The sequence below is a fragment of the Leptodactylus fuscus genome, chromosome 8, assembly GCF_031893055.1.
Source record: "Leptodactylus fuscus isolate aLepFus1 chromosome 8, aLepFus1.hap2, whole genome shotgun sequence".
Lineage (NCBI taxonomy): Eukaryota > Metazoa > Chordata > Amphibia > Anura > Leptodactylidae > Leptodactylus > Leptodactylus fuscus.
Window position 1 is genome coordinate 47,165,884 of NC_134272.1, and position 20,787 is coordinate 47,186,670.

The 20,787-nt window shown below is 38.4% G+C and overlaps 1 protein-coding gene across 1 annotated transcript in view; it reads left to right on the forward strand.

The window, feature by feature from the left end:
* Nucleotides 1–19,119: 19,119 nt before the first annotated feature.
* Nucleotides 19,120–20,787, forward strand: part of LOC142216619 (uromodulin-like) — a 29,539-nt gene continuing 27,871 nt past the window's right edge. The window contains exon 1 of the mRNA XM_075284591.1: nucleotides 19,120–19,267. Coding sequence (XP_075140692.1) covers nucleotides 19,153–19,267 — 115 coding nt within the window. The 5' untranslated portion in view covers nucleotides 19,120–19,152. The remainder of the gene's footprint in view (nucleotides 19,268–20,787) is intronic.

Here is a 20,787-nt window from a genome sequence, read left to right on the forward strand (position 1 = left end):
ATAGACCACCTTCTCAGGTGTGTGGAGACTTATAGCCATAGTTGCTCCACTGCAAAGGAACATGGGAAGAATATTCTTCCCACATATCAGAAGGTGAAAGTTAGACAATTTTCCATTTAATTTGAAAAAGTTTATCTCATTTAGAAATTGATGGCAGCAACATATCTCAAAAAAGTTGGGACAAGGTTATCAAAAGGCTAGAAAAGTAAGTGGTACTGGAGGTGGCGTAACTAGCAAAGACTGGACACCCCAGAAAACTTTTAACTTGGGCCCCCCCCCATGGCATAGCGTCCCCTTTGCTGGCCCCCAAACAGTATAAAGCCTCATTTATACACACTATAATGTCCCAAAGTGGCCTCCAGACAGTACAATGTCCCATAGCTGCCCCTCCACATGGTGTAATGTGTCATAGCGGCCCCTCCAAACAGTATATTGTCCCATAGTGGCCCGTCCACATACTATTATACCCCACCATGGCCCCTGCACACATACTATTATGCCCCATAGTGGATCACCCATGAACAATATATGATATGTTGCTCTATGGTGTAAGGCTACATGCACATAACTGTGTGCAGTCTACGGATCAGTAAAAATAGCATAGATGACACACGGATTGGTATCCACGTGTCATTCATGGTTTTCACTGACTCATACATTGAAAATGAACACATACATTGAAACAGCTACAAGCACAGACAGATATAGATCCTCCACCATATTTTATGGCCCTTTAATTCAGCCATGACACAGTCGCAAAAACTATGTATGTGCCCATTAAAATGTATGAGTCTGTACTTTTAATTGCGATATAAAGTACGGTTGTGTGCATTACTTTCACCTTCTGATATGTGTTCTATGTTCTATTGTGTAACTTTCACCTTCTGATATGTGTTCTGTGTTCTATTGTGTAACTTTCACCTTCTGATATGTGTTCTATGTTCTATTGTGTAACTTTCATCTTCTGATATGTGTTCTATGTTGTATTGTGTAACTTTCATCTTCTGATGTGTTGTGTGTTCTATTGTGTAAATTTCATCTTCTGATATGTGTTCTGTGTTCTATTGTGTACATTTCACCTTCTGAAGTGTTCTATGTTCTATTGTGTAACTTTCACCTTCTGATATGTATTCTATGTTCTATTGTGTAACTTTCATCTTCTGATATGTTTTCTATGTTCTATTGAGAATAAAATGGTTGCATGAGATTGTATGAAATCATTCTGTACATTTTGCTCAGCATCCCGACTTTTTGGGAATCAGGGTTGTAAAACTTTCTAGTTATAAACTCATAGTTCAGTGCTGAAAATTAGTACTGCTGCATATAGACCTATGATACCATATTGATACCTTTGATGTGATACAGTTTTTTAGCAATTGACAGACATGTTTAGCAATAGTAGTATTTGCATACCAGGCTACACTTTGTGATTATGGCTCATGGATTATTGCTGCGGCCATGCATCATTGGCAGCTTCTCTGTGACAGCATACGTGAAATATTTGAAATATAATCCAAAGAAATCCAGCAGAAAGATTCCTAACGAGGGTGTATCAAAATTCAGCAATGCAGCTTTTAATCCTCAGAATAAAATAGCCACATGACAATAAGCAGATGAGTGTTGTCAGAGCAATTTAGTAATTATATTGTTTTATATTTTTAGAGAAAATTCCTTGTGTTATGTAAATGGAATAATTCTCTTCAGCAGTGCTCATATGTTGATGACTTCTCATATCCAAAACCGAAAAAATAGTTAGAAAATTTTATTGGAACGTTCTTTGCAATAAAATAGAATTGTAAAATATATCATATTTGCGTTGGAGTCTTAGTTGCAAAATTTATCACATTTTTGAGAAGGATGAATGCTGCACACAGCATCCTACTAATATTATAAATGTAAAAGTTTGTATGTTTGTATGTTTGTTAGTCAATCACGCAAAAACTGCTGAACGGATTTGAATGAAATTCGGCACAGAGATAGTTCCTAGGTTACTTTTTAATCCGGTAAATGACATGGCTTCACAACTGTTATAAATTTATGTTCACGTACTATATTACACTGCTCTTGAAGCAGCCTTATCTCAGGTCCCAGGTCTGTTATCTCTAAGTGTAAACACTCAGCTATCCCTCAGTGGATTCTGTACTTGCATTTGCATATTATCTGATCTGCTCCAAGCAACATGCTCACACACTGGATGGGAAAACACCTTTAATCCAAATTGGCAGTTTGCTATTTTTAAACATGCCGGGAAAAAGAAAATCTAATTTGTTGCAAAATTCTAAAACAACAACAGCTATGAATGTAGCCAGAAGTCACAGAGTTCTCCTCAAGTGGAGCTGATGGGGATCATCAGCAGTAACAACACAACACAGCGCAAGGAACGAGTTTAGCGGCAGGCCAGCTTGACAGCTGTCGAAACACCGGAGCAGGTGGATTATCAATGCCAACAACACTCTCATTATATGGCTTCCCAGCGAGCTGCTGAGATGCCAGAACAATCACGGGCACAGCACGAGGAATGATTTCAGCGGCAGGCCAACTTGACATCTGCCAAAATGCCAGAGAAGGCAGATCATCAACATCAACAATACGCTCATTATACGGTGTCCCAGCGAGCTGCTGAGATGTCGTAACAATCACAGGCATGGCGTAAGGAACAAATTCAGCAGCAGGACAGCTTAAGAGCTGCCAAAACACCGGAGCAGGAAAACCATCGACAATAGCAATTTGCTGAATATAGGCGGATGAGCAACACCAACAACACGTAGAAGAAGTCATGGGCAGAGACACACACACACAAATCATTCAAAATACATGAGTGCAAAACTGGGCAATTCTTTTAGGGCCACTACACAAACAAAAAATGAAATATACCTGTGCGAAGTCGGGTCCCCCTGCTAGTTAATTATAATTATATTATATTGCAAACCTAGAAGGAATTCAATAGACTCCACCAAGGAAATGGGATCTGTTGTACCACACATCGGGCGCTGTATTGTGGCTTCCATTACATACTTAAAGATTAAATATGTTGGCGCTATATAAATAAAATGTATTGTTATCACTGGTTCATGTTTGGTGCCATGAGCCTGGAGGCAAATTCAGTACAGGTCCTATTCTCACCAATTTTGCAGTTTGGGCGTAGTCATTGAAATGTATGGGTCCGTAGAGGGAACAGATGGCACATGGCTACCATCCATATGCCATCTTTCCTATTTTCTCACAGACCTGTACATGTATATGTTTGCGTGTAGAGATAAGCGAGTAGTGAAATATTCAAGATTCGATATTCATTTTGAGTAGAACCTCAATATTCGACTACTTGATTGAATATCGAATCCCATTATAGTCTATGGGAAAAAATGCTCGATTCAGGGGAAACCACTATTCGATTAAAGGAGAGTCACCAAGTCCACGAGTAGCAGGAGGAGAGTGTTTAGGAGGAGCGAAGTGCAGTTGAGGAATGTTGAGAAGGAGCACTGTGCAGTTAAAGCGCATGGACCCCATAGACTATAACAGGTCCGTGTGCTTGCAGCGCACTTCCCGCATGAATGATTCATGCGGGCAGTGCGCGGCAAGCACACAGAGCCCATTATATGCTATGGGGTCCATGCAGGGGTGCACCTTCCCCTTTCGCCGCCCGAGGCGAACTACAGAAAGCCGCCTCCCCCCCCGGAGGAGGGGCGTGGCCGAGCAGAGAGGGCGTGGCCGAGCGGAGGGGGCGGGGCTTAGCACCATTCGCAGGCAGAGAGCAGAAATGGAGATGACCTGCGCTCTGCCTGAGCGTGAGGGGAGGCTGCTGGAGCAGCGCTGCTCCAGTGGCCTCCCCAAACCACCGCTCGGTGCTAAGCCAGTCCAGGACAGCTTAGCGCTAGTGTGAACCGGCCCTTACACTGTATAGCATTCGGCCAATCAACGCTGGTTCTGAAGCAGGCTTGTCTTTGCTAGTCGGGAGAGCTGGCAGCTTGTGGCTATGCGGGAGCTGACTTTTTCTCATAGGAATGCATTGACCAGCGTTGATTGGCCGAATGCTATACAGTGTACAGCATTCGGCCAATCAAGGCTGGTTCTGCCGGAGGTTCATCTGTGAGGAGGCGGAGTCTAAGATCGGATCACAATGAAGACTGCTGTGGTCTGATCTTAGACTCCGCCTCATCACAGACGAGCCTCCGGCAGAACCAGCCTTGGTACACTGTATAGCATTTGGCCAATCAACGCTGGTTCTGAATCGAATCTTTACTGCGAATAGCTATTAGTATTCAATCGAGTATGAGTATTTCGAATACCGTAGTATTCGATCGAATGCCTACTTGATCGAATAATACGCGCTCATCTCTATTTGTGTGCATGTAGCCTAAGTCAAGGTGCTACAAATTTTGATTGCAATTTTTAATTGACATAAATATTAGTATCATAATGACAGCATGGCAGCTTTAAAAGTGAAAATTTAAAGATGTGCCTCTATTTCTTCCTATCAAATCCATATTTTATTATATTGAGACTAGAATGGGATTCACATTGAAGTCATCCCTCCATTTGGCTCCTCTTTCCTTACCTTTACAAGAGATTTACAATTGTACACAGTGAGATGTATCCTGATAGTAACTACTTTCATGCTATGCAAGTACTCAACAAATCAAAGTGTTCTTTTAGTAATATGAAGCCTCCATCACTATCTATCTATGGTCTGATAACTTATCTAAACTTACAAATCATCACTTATTATTTCTCATAATATCCATTAAAGTGTAACTAAATGTTTGATTTTCTGGCAGTGTCTGTGACATTAATACATTTTGTAATATACTATATTATTATATATACACTATTTTGGATTTTTTTCTCTTCCTTTTTTCTTTATTCTTTCCATAGTTTCTCTATTGAAACCTGTACACTGCTTTCACTAGGTGTTTGAGGGAATGGGCTCTTGTTTAAGGCAGGGAAGTTGAGAGCAAGAAGGGGTAATTCAAAGAAGTTATATCTACAGTATTTTAAAATCTAAAACAGATTTTATGAAGGATGTGATTCTCTGCTTTAATGTGACATCCAGATCACAGTTTATGGTAGTATACAGGTCATTATACAGACTGCGTTTGTTATTTCAATGTGTCTATTCATATGTCTGTCACTTTGACAGTCGTATTAACAGACTTTCCAAAATATAGAACATTTCCTATCTTTGTCGATCTTCACAGATACCTCAATAAACTGTGAGGAATCCATTAAAAATGGTCTCCTATGCCACATGACTGCCTAAAAGTGGACTGTTTCATCCATTTTTGATGGCCAAGTTTTTTTTTTGTTTTTTTTGCAGTGTTCACGTGACAGTGAGAAATATAGATCTCACAAAAAGAAGGAAAAGAATAAAGAAGTGCAGGAATTCATAAAAAGGAGGCAACATTTATTAATAAAACTTATTGATGGCTCAAATACTAGAAAATCAAACGTCATTCAAAAATTGTTACATTTAAAATACTTTGCTTTCCAGCTGCAGATTGACACTAGCATTTAGTTGATATAACTTTCTCTAACATGGATTCTTATGTATAATCCATACAGTTCTATTGTTTCTGTTTCAGAGCTAAAATATGTTTTAATGAATGTACATAATCCAAGGAGATTCATAGATTCATTAGAATCATAGTGCTAATTTTACATTTTACTTTACTCACCAGTCTCAAGCCACTTTAGTATGTAATGAGTAACATACATTGCCCTTCAAGACGCTCTGCCGAGCTGTAAATAAGGTTTATTGTATTTAACCAAATAATTATCTGTCATATTATGTGCTCAGAAACAATATGACAAGGAAGTGTGTATACAGAGGTGTGCCAAATTGTATGCTTCAATTGGTAACATTTCCATAGTAAATATTTCCTTATACTCAATTCACACTATATATAGGGGGTGTTCTACAAGATGTGCATCCTCCTTGCACAGAGAGAAGTCGGATACTTTCATGCATTAAGCTTCTGATTCATAGTGGAGCAGATATCACTGAGGCTCAAGACCTTTCACCATGAATCTCCAATGTCTCATCATTCTGCTCTTGTGTGGTTGGAGCGAATCTGCAGTAATACCTACGAGTAAGTAGCTTGAATATATATAAAAACCTTGGCTAATGTGATGTATTTAATGTAATTTTATGTGACTTTGGTTAGCTACTGGAAGAATGACAACTAAACATGCATTCTTGTTACAAACAGTGATAGTCTCTGAAACAGATCAGATGAATTATTTTAAGGCCAGCGACATACTGCCCGACTTTGCAACTGGAATTTCTGGCAGCAATCTGCTGCAACGTACTGCTGCGGTGTAGTGATGGGATTTAAGTAAACGCCCCCTTGCCAGTGCAGGGCACAAAGTTTCTTAGGCTACAGGTTTTGAACCTGCAGCATGTCAATTATTTCTACAGGTTTGTCTGTGGTTACAAAGGTTGAAAGTCGGCCAGCTGACCAGAAATTGTGGCTGAACCCTCCCCCCCCCAGCTGGTTTCGACTAGCTTTTGCTATAGTTAGGTCTGTTGTGGGATGTCCTATGAATTCCTACCCTAAAATTTACATGGAAATGTGGCGAGAAGTCCTTTGGTTCTCTGTATACCATTTAAATGCTGCAGACTTTCAGTATAAATATAGTTATTTTTAACAAAGGAGCCTTGTATATGTAATGTGGGAATTTGGTCTAGGTAGCATGAATCTGACAGGTTCTTATTCATGAAATCCAAACTTTATTTAATGTATGTTAAAAGGGTAGGGTGACCAATGGGCCATTGTGCCAGTTTGGGCTTCTGCTATTTTGTGACTTTGTGGGGTTTATAGTCAGGGCCAGTTTTAGACAAAATGTGTCCCTGGGCAAAATTAAAAGCGGGGCCCCAAATCCTGACATACCAACAACCCTGTCATATTTAGTCATTTCAGAAGTCAGTGCTGCACTTCCAGTGTTAAGAGATTAGGGAAAGAAATATTGTAAACATATATATAGTTGTGAAACCGCTGAGTGTGTACCGCTATACTGGGGAGAATTATTACAATCATACAGACAATTACAAAACAAAGAACATAATATATAGAGCACTAATACCTTTATACTCGGCTCAGGTAGCACACTACTTCCACATAGTGACTACATCCATGAGGTAGTCCTACACTGCACCTACTTCTATCTATATATTCTATCAAGTAAAGGGGTTTTTCTGTTCGATTTTTTTTATACTGATAATCTAACTCATTAGTATGTCAGTATGGGATCTGTCAGGGTTTGACACCTGAACCCCACACAGATCAGCGGTACTAGCAGCTTCCAGGTGCCAGATGCTGCTTGTGGACAGGATAATGCACAAATCAAAATGTTCTTTTAGTAATATGAAGCCTTCATCACTATCTCTCTATGGGGGCGTTTACACTAGCGTCTGTGTCCGACAGATAGTGTCCGATGCTAATGTCTGCGCAAAATTTTGCGCTGACATTATCATCGGACACTAGCTGTGCCCGTTACATTTTGCAAAAACCTACATGTAGGTTTTTGCTGTCCGCTTGAAAAATCGGACATCTTTGTGAATGGACACTTAAGGACAGACACGGACTGTAAAAGAATGCACATGATGTCCCATTAAATCAATGCAAAATGTAACGGGCACAGCTAGTGTCCGATGCTAATGTCCATGCACGGACATTAGCATCGGACACTAGCTGTCGGACATCGACGCTAGTGTGAACCCTGGCTATGGTCTGCAATGGTGTATTCAAGCAATAGGAGTGGCGCTGCAATTACCCAGACCCACCACTATACAGTGGATGGCGCTACTGTGCCTTTCTGATTACTTGAATAATAACAGTGCTGCATCCTTTCCACTACTAGCTATCAGCACTCGGATGTGGCTAGAACAATCGGCCCTTGACAGATCACATACTAATGTTCTATCCTGCTCATAGGTCATCAGTATCAAAAATCAGTTTGCGTCTGAAAACTCCTTTAAAATAATAATTTAACAGCACCCTTTTCTGCCCCCAGATATAACAACCCCCTTTTTCCCATATGCAATACAAATGACCACCTTTGTATCGCCTTACGAGTTATTATACTGCCCCCTTATAAATCAATCCCCCCTACTAATAATAGTTCCTTCTTATAAATAATACTGCGCCCCTTATCAGTAATAGTTTCCACTTATAAGTAAAAATTCCTTCTTAGCCCCCCTTATAAATAATAGTTTACCCAGCCTCATCTAATAATCCCTCCGTATTAACAATAGTTCCTCCACTGGCCTTATTATACATAGTTCCCCCTAATAAATAGCCCCCTCCTTGTAAATAATAGTTCCCCAAGCCTTCTTAATAATAAGAGTTCCATATGTATATATATATATATATATATACAGAAAAACAAAAAATAGAAGTCGGCACTCCAATTAATATGCAAAAATTAAAATATACTTTTAATGTCCATAATTAAAATGAATAAACCAACATAGAAGACCAGTGCAAAAATTTGAAAAATACAAAAAACAAACACTTACAGCATGATGAAAAAATAGACGTGCTCAAAGCATGAATGAACCAGCGTTAGTAGCCTACGCGTTTCAGGGCTTTAGCCCCTTACTCATGGCAGAATGCAAGCTTAGTGAGACACACAGTAGATGTATATATACGTCAAGCCTTCTTACGTAACATTAGATAGACAATGGGCTACATGTGTGACTCACAGAACGTGCATACAAACAAACCAACGGAATTGAAAGAGCAAACAACACACCAAATGCTGAGAGACATAAACTAGTTACATATAAAAAACATATACAAAAAGAATGCCCCCTACAACCCTACTTATGTGCAATACGTAAATAAAAACATTGTATACAAAATACATAAGGGTGTTGTTATATCCCTTGCTTGGCTCTATTCTATTTGATTATGATAAGGATAAAGATAAAGATAAATCTTCTTATTTCCTTTTATTTTTGCCAACTTGTGTTAAAGTCCTATATAAAGATAATTGAATGGATATCCATACTGCGTTAATCGGCCAAAAACCGCAAACATATGAAACAAAGCAATATTATAAACATTTTGCACCGAATTTTGGACTAGAGAACGTGAGCTTCATATATGTATTGAAAATGCTATATGCAGGCCTGTTTGGCCATATTATGATATTAAATAAAAATTAGTGAAATGAAAAACAAAAAGAAAAAGAAAACGTGCAGAATAATGAGCACGAAATGACACGAATAAGACACATTATTCGAAAAGAGGAGGAGCTATCATAATGAAGTTTGACGACACTATATAAGCTAGAACCCCTTTGCAAACTAAAACAGATGGTAATAATATAATATATAATCATATAATTACTTGTAAGTAGCAAATGCTACACTACTTATGATGTAAATATCAAAAGGCTACCTATACACGGATAACTGAAAATAAACTTGTCCGTAAAACCCAAAACACAAGGATTACATGTGTGTGTATCAATGAGCCATAATGACTAAAGATGATAAATGTTGCGGTGCCTAAATCTAAAGGAAATGTGTGAAACTTGTATATGTGATATTATATGATATTGAACCTATTGTTAGGTATATTATGGCCTTCCCAATAGTGATCACAGATATTAAGAACTACATGAATGATGTTATCAGATTAAGCCGAAATGAAAAAATGTACTAATAAAAATATGAAAGATCAGTCTTATAATTAAGACCTTTTGGGAATCTGGTATCCAATTCTAAGATCCAATAGAATTCCCTTTTTAGCAACTTACGCTTCCAATTTCCTCCTCTTAAGGGTCTACTCACTCGTTCTATAGCCCAAAATTGCAATGTATCCATATTACCTTGATGCTTCTGAGAGAAGTGCTTGGAAGCTCCCGATGTATTAGTTGCAAACATTTTGATGGAATCCGCAATGTGCTCCGCTATTCTGATTTTTAATGCCCGAGTAGTGCATCCAACATAGTGCAACTGACAAGCACTGCACCATATTGTGTACACCACATGATCTGATCTGCAGTTTAAAAAACTGCGTATTTGATATTTTTTGTCGGAAAATGCATTATAAAATTCTTTAGTTTTTTTAGCATATTTACACATTTGGCACCTTGGCATACCACATTTGTGGAAGCCTTGTTTGTCCAACCACGTACTTGCAACAGGTTTACGTTGTTTGGGCATCATACTAGGAGAAAGCATGTTATTTAGACTTTGACCTTTACGAGATATAAAATTGCATCCCTCTTGAACTATCTCCCGAAGAACCGCATCTTGGTATAGTATGGGCAGATGTTTGCGTATAATTGTCGTAATCTGACTATAATTGTTGCTATAATTAGTACAAAAATATACATTGGTATTTGAATCTTGATATCTGGTTTTGTTTTTATTGTCAGGATTATCAACTAAAAGAGCTGATCTATCTCTTTTTTTGGCCAAGATTGTAGCTCTGTCCAAAGACCACTTAGGGTATCCCCTATCCTGTAGTCTACGATAAATGTTCGCGGATTCCACAGAGAAACTGTTGTCATCCGAACAAGTGCGTCTAGCCCTCATCATTTCTCCCATAGGAATGGCCTTCTTTGTATGGAAAGGGTGATTGCTACTAGCATGTAGGACTGTATTGCCTGCGTTCGGCTTTCTGTACAGAGTACTGATGACCCTCTCATTGACACTATCTCCCTGTAGGGAAATGTCCAAAAAGTCCACTGTAGTCCTATGCACATTGTAAGTGAATTTTAAATTCAAATGATTATCATTCAAATACTGCACAAAAGCTGGCACGGCCGCTATATCACCCGACCACACCAAAAGGAGGTCGTCTATATAGCGGCCGTACCAGCAAATCTGTGATGCAAATGGATTAGTGTCAGCATACAAAAAAAGCTCCTCCCACCACGCCATGTAAATGTTAGCGAGCGATGGCGAGAAGCGGGCCCCCATGGGGGCACCACAAATTTGGAGGTAAAATTGTTCATCAAAGCAGAAAAAATTGTGTGTTAATAAATATTGGGTGACCGAAACAACAAATTCACACAATTCCTCAGAATATTCTGTGTATCGATACAAGTGATGCGATAAAGCTGATATCGCTAAATTATGAGGTATGCACGAATAAAGACTGCTTACGTCACATGTAATCCAAGCATAGTTGCTTAGCCACTTAAAATTGTCAAACCTCCTGAGAACACATTTTGAATCCTTCAAAAAACCAGGTACCCTAGCTACCAAAGGTTGGAGAAGGTTGTCCAACCATAGACATATTCTTTCATTTAGGGAATTAATCCCTGAAATGATAGGGCGTAGTGGTGGGGGAGAAATGCCTTTGTGGACCTTGGGCACCCCATAGAAAACAGGTATAACTGGATTCTCAGGAACCAAATAATTACCCTGTTTATCCAATAGGATGCCCAAGTCCACTCCCTCCTGTACCAAATTCTGTAATTTGGACTTAAAAATGTCTGTTGGGTCCGAGGACAATGATTTATATGTGGTAACATCCTGTAGAATTTTCAAAACCTCACATATATAATCTTTTCTATCCAGGACAACCACTAGGCCTCCTTTGTCTGCCATGCTAATTAGAATAGAATCATTTTGTGCTAGCTGTTGTAAAGCTAGCCGTTCTTTATGTGTAAGATTACCTTTTTTACGATTGTTTATCATTTCATTGTGTAAAGCTTTTAGTTCACATTCAATAGCATGTTGAAACTGATCCAAACATGGTACCCTAGACTTGACCGGATAAAAATATGGATTACTGGTTTGAACTCCTACTGTATGAATATGTCGAGTGGTACCTGTGTTAACCAAAGACTGGAGATTTTTTAAACATAATTGTTCCCCAAATAATAAATGAGAAAATTCATTCTGTATATTGGGGATATCTATTTATTCCTCTTGACTTTGCTGGATAGTTAACCCCTCTCCCTCCTTATCACCTGAAAAATGACGTTTAAGTGTTAATGATCGCACAAATTTATTGACATCAATCAAAGTCTCTGTCAAATTGAAATTTTGAGAAGGAACAAAATTAAGTCCCTTGTTTAGTAATGTAATCATGTCCCCCGTGAGAGGAAAGGAAGACAAATTCAATACTGATGATTTGCTTGATGATTGTAATTTTGTTATTGATGACGTGGCATTTAATGTGACTCCTTCGTTTTGCGAGTGAAATATCTTGGATTTTTTCCTTTTATGTTTTCTGCCACCTCTGCGTTGTCGTTTTTTGACCCTCTTTTGTTATGTTTGTATTTGTCTTGAGTCGTCATATTGATGTTTTTCCTTGTACTATAAGATGCCTCCTCCATAACTTCAGATTCCGAGGAACTGAATGACACCTTTCTAGATGTAGAAGATGCATTTGAGGAATTGCCCGAATAATTGGATTTCCTCCTCTTTTTCAGTATAGGTTTAGGAGTGGAGGAAAAAGTGTTAGAAGACCGACTCCAGTTGTACACTTGATCCGCTTCATAATCAGCTTTATCCCGATTAAATTTCTTTTGTTTAGTGGAAATAATGTTGTCTTCTAGCTGTTGGATCCTGCTCTGCATAGCAGGAAACATCTCCTTGTACATAGATGAATTTTCATATTTAGATAGGTCTCCTTTGATCTTACTTAGTTCCTCTTTATACGTGTCCAATTTGATCTTCTCCTCCTGTATAATGAGTCCCATTAGGTCTAGGGAGCATTGAGATAGAATCTGCTCCCATTTCGTACAAAAGGCATCATTGAACACTGTGGTAGGGAACTTTTTCATTCTTAAGCCTCTAGGGATCATTGACTTGTCCGTATATTTTTTTAACGTGTTATAGTCCCACCAGGTTCTCACTTCCGCGGACCATGTTTTTTCAAATTTTTTAAACAATTCCTTGCAGTCCATATTTTCATTGTTATCACTGGTGACATTGTTGAACATATCCGCAAGTTTCCTAGATCTAGTATCCTCTGTGGCTTCCAAATCCATTCTAAATTGATCAAAAATTGTGTATATTCACAAGTTGGACAAAAAAACTACTATGTCTTGATGTCTATATAGTGCTGTAGTGTTTAAAAATGAAAAAAGGAAAAAAATGAAAAAAAAAAAAAAAAAAAAAAAAAAATAAAAAAAAAAAATATCTATATGCCACTGGTCTTCTGGTAAATCGCACTAGTTTACAATTGCATATATTTGGAAATCTGTACGTCCATACTAATTGCACTGACACTGGGCACGTGTGAAAAACCGGATAGACTTAGAAACATATGGAAAGTGAACACAGCCCCCGTGCCAAGTGCTTGTATAGTGTGCGATACTCTAGAAATACTCTGCTTGGGTGCTCAAGGCTTCATACCTCCCGGTCCAGGCCATACAAACAGAAAAACAAAAAATAGAAGTCGGCACTCCAATTAATATGCAAAAATTAAAATATACTTTTAATGTCCATAATTAAAATGAATAAACCAACATAGAAGACCAGTGCAAAAATTTGAAAAATACAAAAAACAAACACTTACAGCATGATGAAAAAATAGACGTGCTCAAAGCATGAATGAACCAGCGTTAGTAGCCTACGCGTTTCAGGGCTTTAGCCCCTTACTCATGGCAGAATGCAAGCTTAGTGAGACACACAGTAGATGTATATATACGTCAAGCCTTCTTACGTAACATTAGATAGACAATGGGCTACATGTGTGACTCACAGAACGTGCATACAAACAAACCAACGGAATTGAAAGAGCAAACAACACACCAAATGCTGAGAGACATAAACTAGTTACATATAAAAAACATATACAAAAAGAATGCCCCCTACAACCCTACTTATGTGCAATACGTAAATAAAAACATTGTATACAAAATACATAAGGGTGTTGTTATATCCCTTGCTTGGCTCTATTCTATTTGATTATGATAAGGATAAAGATAAAGATAAATCTTCTTATTTCCTTTTATTTTTGCCAACTTGTGTTAAAGTCCTATATAAAGATAATTGAATGGATATCCATACTGCGTTAATCGGCCAAAAACCGCAAACATATGAAACAAAGCAATATTATAAACATTTTGCACCGAATTATTTGGGGAACAATTATGTTTAAAAAATCTCCAGTCTTTGGTTAACACAGGTACCACTCGACATATTCATACAGTAGGAGTTCAAACCAGTAATCCATATTTTTATCCGGTCAAGTCTAGGGTACCATGTTTGGATCAGTTTCAACATGCTACATTCAACATGCTATTGAATGTGAACTAAAAGCTTTACACAATGAAATGATAAACAATCGTAAAAAAGGTAATCTTACACATAAAGAACGGCTAGCTTTACAACAGCTAGCACAAAATGATTCTATTCTAATTAGCATGGCAGACAAAGGAGGCCTAGTGGTTGTCCTGGATAGAAAAGATTATATATGTGAGGTTTTGAAAATTCTACAGGATGTTACCACATATAAATCATTGTCCTCGGACCCAACAGACATTTTTAAGTCCAAATTACAGAATTTGGTACAGGAGGGAGTGGACTTGGGCATCCTATTGGATAAACAGGGTAATTATTTGGTTCCTGAGAATCCAGTTATACCTGTTTTCTATGGGGTGCCCAAGGTCCACAAAGGCATTTCTCCCCCACCACTACGCCCTATCATTTCAGGGATTAATTCCCTAAATGAAAGAATATGTCTATGGTTGGACAACCTTCTCCAACCTTTGGTAGCTAGGGTACCTGGTTTTTTGAAGGATTCAAAATGTGTTCTCAGGAGGTTTGACAATTTTAAGTGGCTAAGCAACTATGCTTGGATTACATGTGACGTAAGCAGTCTTTATTCGTGCATACCTCATAATTTAGCTATATCAGCTTTATCGCATCACTTGTATCGATACACAGAATATTCTGAGGAATTGTGTGAATTTGTTGTTTCGGTCACCCAATATTTATTAACACACAATTTTTTCTGCTTTGATGAACAATTTTACCTCCAAATTTGTGGTGCCCCCATGGGGGCCCGCTTCTCGCCATCGCTCGCTAACATTTACATGGCGTGGTGGGAGGAGCTTTTTTTGTATGCTGACACTAATCCATTTGCATCACAGATTTGCTGGTACGGCCGCTATATAGACGACCTCCTTTTGGTGTGGTCGGGTGATATAGCGGCCGTGCCAGCTTTTGTGCAGTATTTGAATGATAATCATTTGAATTTAAAATTCACTTACAATGTGCATAGGACTACAGTGGACTTTTTGGACATTTCCCTACAGGGAGATAGTGTCAATGAGAGGGTCATCAGTACTCTGTACAGAAAGCCGAACGCAGGCAATACAGTCCTACATGCTAGTAGCAATCACCCTTTCCATACAAAGAAGGCCATTCCTATGGGAGAAATGATGAGGGCTAGACGCACTTGTTCGGATGACAACAGTTTCTCTGTGGAATCCGCGAACATTTATCGTAGACTACAGGATAGGGAATACCCTAAGTGGTCTTTGGACAGAGCTACAATCTTGGCCAAAAAAAGAGATAGATCAGCTCTTTTAGTTGATAATCCTGACAATAAAAACAAAACCAGATATCAAGATTCAAATACCAATGTATATTTTTGTACTAATTATAGCAACAATTATAGTCAGATTACGACAATTATACGCAAACATCTGCCCATACTATACCAAGATGCGGTTCTTCGGGAGATAGTTCAAGAGGGATGCAATTTTATATCTCGTAAAGGTCAAAGTCTAAATAACATGCTTTCTCCTAGTATGATGCCCAAACAACGTAAACCTGTTGCAAGTACGTGGTTGGACAAACAAGGCTTCCACAAATGTGGTATGCCAAGGTGCCAAATGTGTAAATATGCTAAAAAAACTAAAGAATTTTATAATGCATTTTCCGACAAAAAATATCAAATACGCAGTTTTTTAAACTGCAGATCAGATCATGTGGTGTACACAATATGGTGCAGTGCTTGTCAGTTGCACTATGTTGGATGCACTACTCGGGCATTAAAAATCAGAATAGCGGAGCACATTGCGGATTCCATCAAAATGTTTGCAACTAATACATCGGGAGCTTCCAAGCACTTCTCTCAGAAGCATCAAGGTAATATGGATACATTGCAATTTTGGGCTATAGAACGAGTGAGTAGACCCTTAAGAGGAGGAAATTGGAAGCGTAAGTTGCTAAAAAGGGAATTCTATTGGATCTTAGAATTGGATACCAGATTCCCAAAAGGTCTTAATTATAAGACTGATCTTTCATATTTTTATTAGTACATTTTTTCATTTCGGCTTAATCTGATAACATCATTCATGTAGTTCTTAATATCTGTGATCACTATTGGGAAGGCCATAATATACCTAACAATAGGTTCAATATCATATAATATCACATATACAAGTTTCACACATTTCCTTTAGATTTAGGCACCGCAACATTTATCATCTTTAGTCATTATGGCTCATTGATACACACACATGTAATCCTTGTGTTTTGGGTTTTACGGACAAGTTTATTTTCAGTTATCCGTGTATAGGTAGCCTTTTGATATTTACATCATAAGTAGTGTAGCATTTGCTACTTACAAGTAATTATATGATTATATATTATATTATTACCATCTGTTTTAGTTTGCAAAGGGGTTCTAGCTTATATAGTGTCGTCAAACTTCATTATGATAGCTCCTCCTCTTTTCGAATAATGTGTCTTATTCGTGTCATTTCGTGCTCATTATTCTGCACGTTTTCTTTTTCTTTTTGTTTTTCATTTCACTAATTTTTATTTAATATCATAATATGGCCAAACAGGCCTGCATATAGCATTTTCAATACATATATGAAGCTCACGTTCTCTAGTCCAAAATTCGGTGCAAAATGTTTATAATATTGCTTTGTTTCATATGTTTGCGGTTTTTGGCCGATTAACGCAGTATGGATATCCATTCAATTATCTTTATATAGGACTTTAACACAAGTTGGCAAAAATAAAAGGAAATAAGAAGATTTATCTTTATCTTTATCCTTATCATAATCAAATAGAATAGAGCCAAGCAAGGGATATAACAACACCCTTATGTATTTTGTATACAATGTTTTTATTTACGTATTGCACATAAGTAGGGTTGTAGGGGGCATTCTTTTTGTATATGTTTTTTATATGTAACTAGTTTATGTCTCTCAGCATTTGGTGTGTTGTTTGCTCTTTCAATTCCGTTGGTTTGTTTGTATGCACGTTCTGTGAGTCACACATGTAGCCCATTGTCTATCTAATGTTACGTAAGAAGGCTTGACGTATATATACATCTACTGTGTGTCTCACTAAGCTTGCATTCTGCCATGAGTAAGGGGCTAAAGCCCTGAAACGCGTAGGCTACTAACGCTGGTTCATTCATGCTTTGAGCACGTCTATTTTTTCATCATGCTGTAAGTGTTTGTTTTTTGTATTTTTCAAATTTTTGCACTGGTCTTCTATGTTGGTTTATTCATTTTAATTATGGACATTAAAAGTATATTTTAATTTTTGCATATTAATTGGAGTGCCGACTTCTATTTTTTGTTTTTCTGTTTGTATGGCCTGGACCGGGAGGTATGAAGCCTTGAGCACCCAAGCAGAGTATTTCTAGAGTATCGCACACTATACAAGCACTTGGCACGGGGGCTGTGTTCACTTTCCATATGTTTCTATATATATATATAGTCAGGGTCTGGGGTTGCTAGGTGGGGTGACATAGACACACAAGTCCAGTTTCTTTAGTCCAAACAAAGGTAGAGTTTTATTTTCACTCAAGACAAAACAGTGCAGCAACAAAAGGAAACAATACAAAAATAAATACCTGCCCGGCTAGACTCTAACTGAACATAGAATAGGTTACCTCACCTAGAATAACAGAAATCAAAAGCCAGTAGAATCATTCAGGACACAGTTCCAAAAAAACGACCTCTTTGTTTGGCACTCAGCCAAGCTCTGCCAATGTGTTGCTGCTGGAGCAACTTCTTAAGCCTCCTTGACGAAGAGACTCTCTGGAGCTGAGTCGCTGCAGAAACATCCCCAAAGTGTGGACTGGAGGGGGGTGGAATGACAGGTCCCACTACCAACCTACCTGTCATTCCTAAAAATCCAGCCCAATACTGAGGATTTACCAAAATGCTCAGCAGACGAAAGTTGTCTGCTGAGAACAAACATTCCTGGAGTTTTCTCATCTCACCCACCTGAGTAGTCTGGGTGAGATGTACACCCCCTCCATTACCTGACCAGCCACCGGCTTACTATATATATATATATATATATATATATATATATATATATATATATATATATAGCCCCCTTAATAATAGTTCCCCTGGCCTTATTATTAAAAGTTTCCCTTATAAGTAATAGTTCCTGCAGCCTCACTAATATAAGGCACTCTTATTTATAATAATCTCCCACTGGCCTTATTAATAATGTCCCTCTCGTGGTTCCCAAACAATATCATTTCCCTTGTGATATCAAACAGTATATTATTATTCTTGTGGTACTCAAAAAAAGTATATTTTCCCTTTCAAGCCTAAACAGTATAATGTCTTGTTTTTGCTCTAAACACATATAATGTCTCAGCGGACATTAGTGATAGGGGGTGAATGGTGGAGTACGGGGCTAATGGCTTAGCCATTGTATCCAGCACTATCTCTGTCTAGAGAACAGGGCTGAAGGAAAATATACTGTATTGTGTGCACATCAATATTTGATGAATTACGGTATTCACAATTTGAGTTATCCATTGTTGAGACTTCAAAATATCTGGGTGTAAAAAAAATTACCATCAATACACACTAAAGCGAATTCTGGCGTATCATTTCTGATGGACCCTCACATTGACTCTACATAAGTGCATTTTATTAATGTTTATATAATGTGTGATATAAATGTCAGGTTTTGTTTCTGCAGGTACAACCCCTTTGAATGAAGATTGCCAATCTCAAACAGGTAAGACAGGCAGATCAATATAGGATCAATGTAATGACCAATCAATACTATATAGGAATATAGATATAGAAACATATCTGGTAAGAGCTCTCAGCAGCTATGAAGGTTGGCTTCTAGTCAATATGTTATTGGTTTGAGGATTTCTTTTTGCATTTATTAAGCTGTTCTTTTTAATCACAGTGTCTTCTTCTCTGACATATGTGGTGGACGTTAGTGGCTCAATGAACGATGATCTAGAGCAGCTAAAAATGGTGAACGGTTGGCTTCTCGACAGAGTTTCAGCACGATTTCCATGTGGAGTTCGCAAGTATACAATGGTTGAGTTTAATGATCCAGGTAAAATATTCAAACTGTTATCATTACAGTACGTCATATTCAGAATGTATGGATATTGTCAGATGTAAAAGGTTTGAAAGGTTCATCTAGTATGGCCTATCCATATGTCATAATAGTTCATTAAAGAGATCTTATCACCAAGTCTGAAAAGCCCAATGACATACATTATCTGATAGCCACTGTCACCCTGAGCATTCTGGTGTTTTGTTTATCCAAATCTGTTCATCTATTCAAAAGATATAAGCCCTTCTAGTGTTAATACAAATTGGGCTCTACTAATAAAGTGGGTTGTTACAGTGCATAACATACAGCACACAGAGAGCCTGTTCCCAGAGAAGTCACAATGATACTACCTACTTGTATGATATACCGTATTTTTTCGGACTATAAGACGAACCTAGGTTTTAGAGGAGGAAAATAGGGAAAAAAAATTTGAAGCAAAAAATGGTAAAATATTTAATATATGGGAGTTGTAGTTTTGCAACAGCTGCAAGGCCACATTGTATTCTAGGGAAAGGAGGTGATTTAGAACTCTTATTTATTTCATTTTTTTTTATTATTATATATTTTTAAAGCTTTTTTTTTTTAAACTATTTTATTAGTTCCTAGGGGGCTTGAACCTGCAATCATTTGATTGCAAGTCCCATAGACGGCAATACAACTGTATTGCCGTCTATGGGTCATTCTGTATATTACTATTACGGCTGGTCATGGACCAGCCGCAATAGTAATATAGCAATGACAGGCCTGGGAGCCTTCATTAGGCTCCCGGCTGTCACCCGAACAGGTCGGCTCCTGCGATATCGCCACGCAGGATACGCAGGTTTACACTTGGGGGGGGAGAAGGGGCCACCAATACAGACCCGGCATCCACTGTAATAGGCGGATGCCGGGGAGGGTTAGACGCCGGCACATGTGCTGGGGCCTGAGACACCGCTACGCTCCTGCCCTCCATGAAGCCAGCAGTGGCAGGAGCGAGGCGGGATGGAGGAGCGGAATAGCAGCATCGCTCCTGCCGCTGCTGGCTTCATGCAGGGCAGGAGCATAGCGGTGTCTCAGGCCCCGGCACATGTGCCGGCGTCTAACCCTCCCCGGCATCTGCCTATTACAGTGGATGCTGGCTCTGTATTGCGGCCACATTTGGACTATAAGACTCACCCTTCTTTTCCCCCCAAATTTGGGGGAAAAAAGTGCATCTTATAGTCCCAAAAATACAACAATTAAAGTAACATTTATATTTTTGGAATGGCTGAACAAATTTGGACAAAATTGCTCAGGGTGACAGCATCTATCAGACAATGTCTTTAGAGACCTAGGACAGGTCCTCTTTGAGTCATAACTATGAGACCTCCAGGTAAAAAAAAAAATGTTTCCATTTATTACCCACAAGCCAAGATATTTAAAAAAAAACAATAGCTTGATTCTTTTACATACAGTCCTATGAAAAAGTTTGGGCACCCCTATTAATCTTAATCATTTTTAGTTCTAAATATTTTGGTATTTGCAGCAGCCATTTCAGT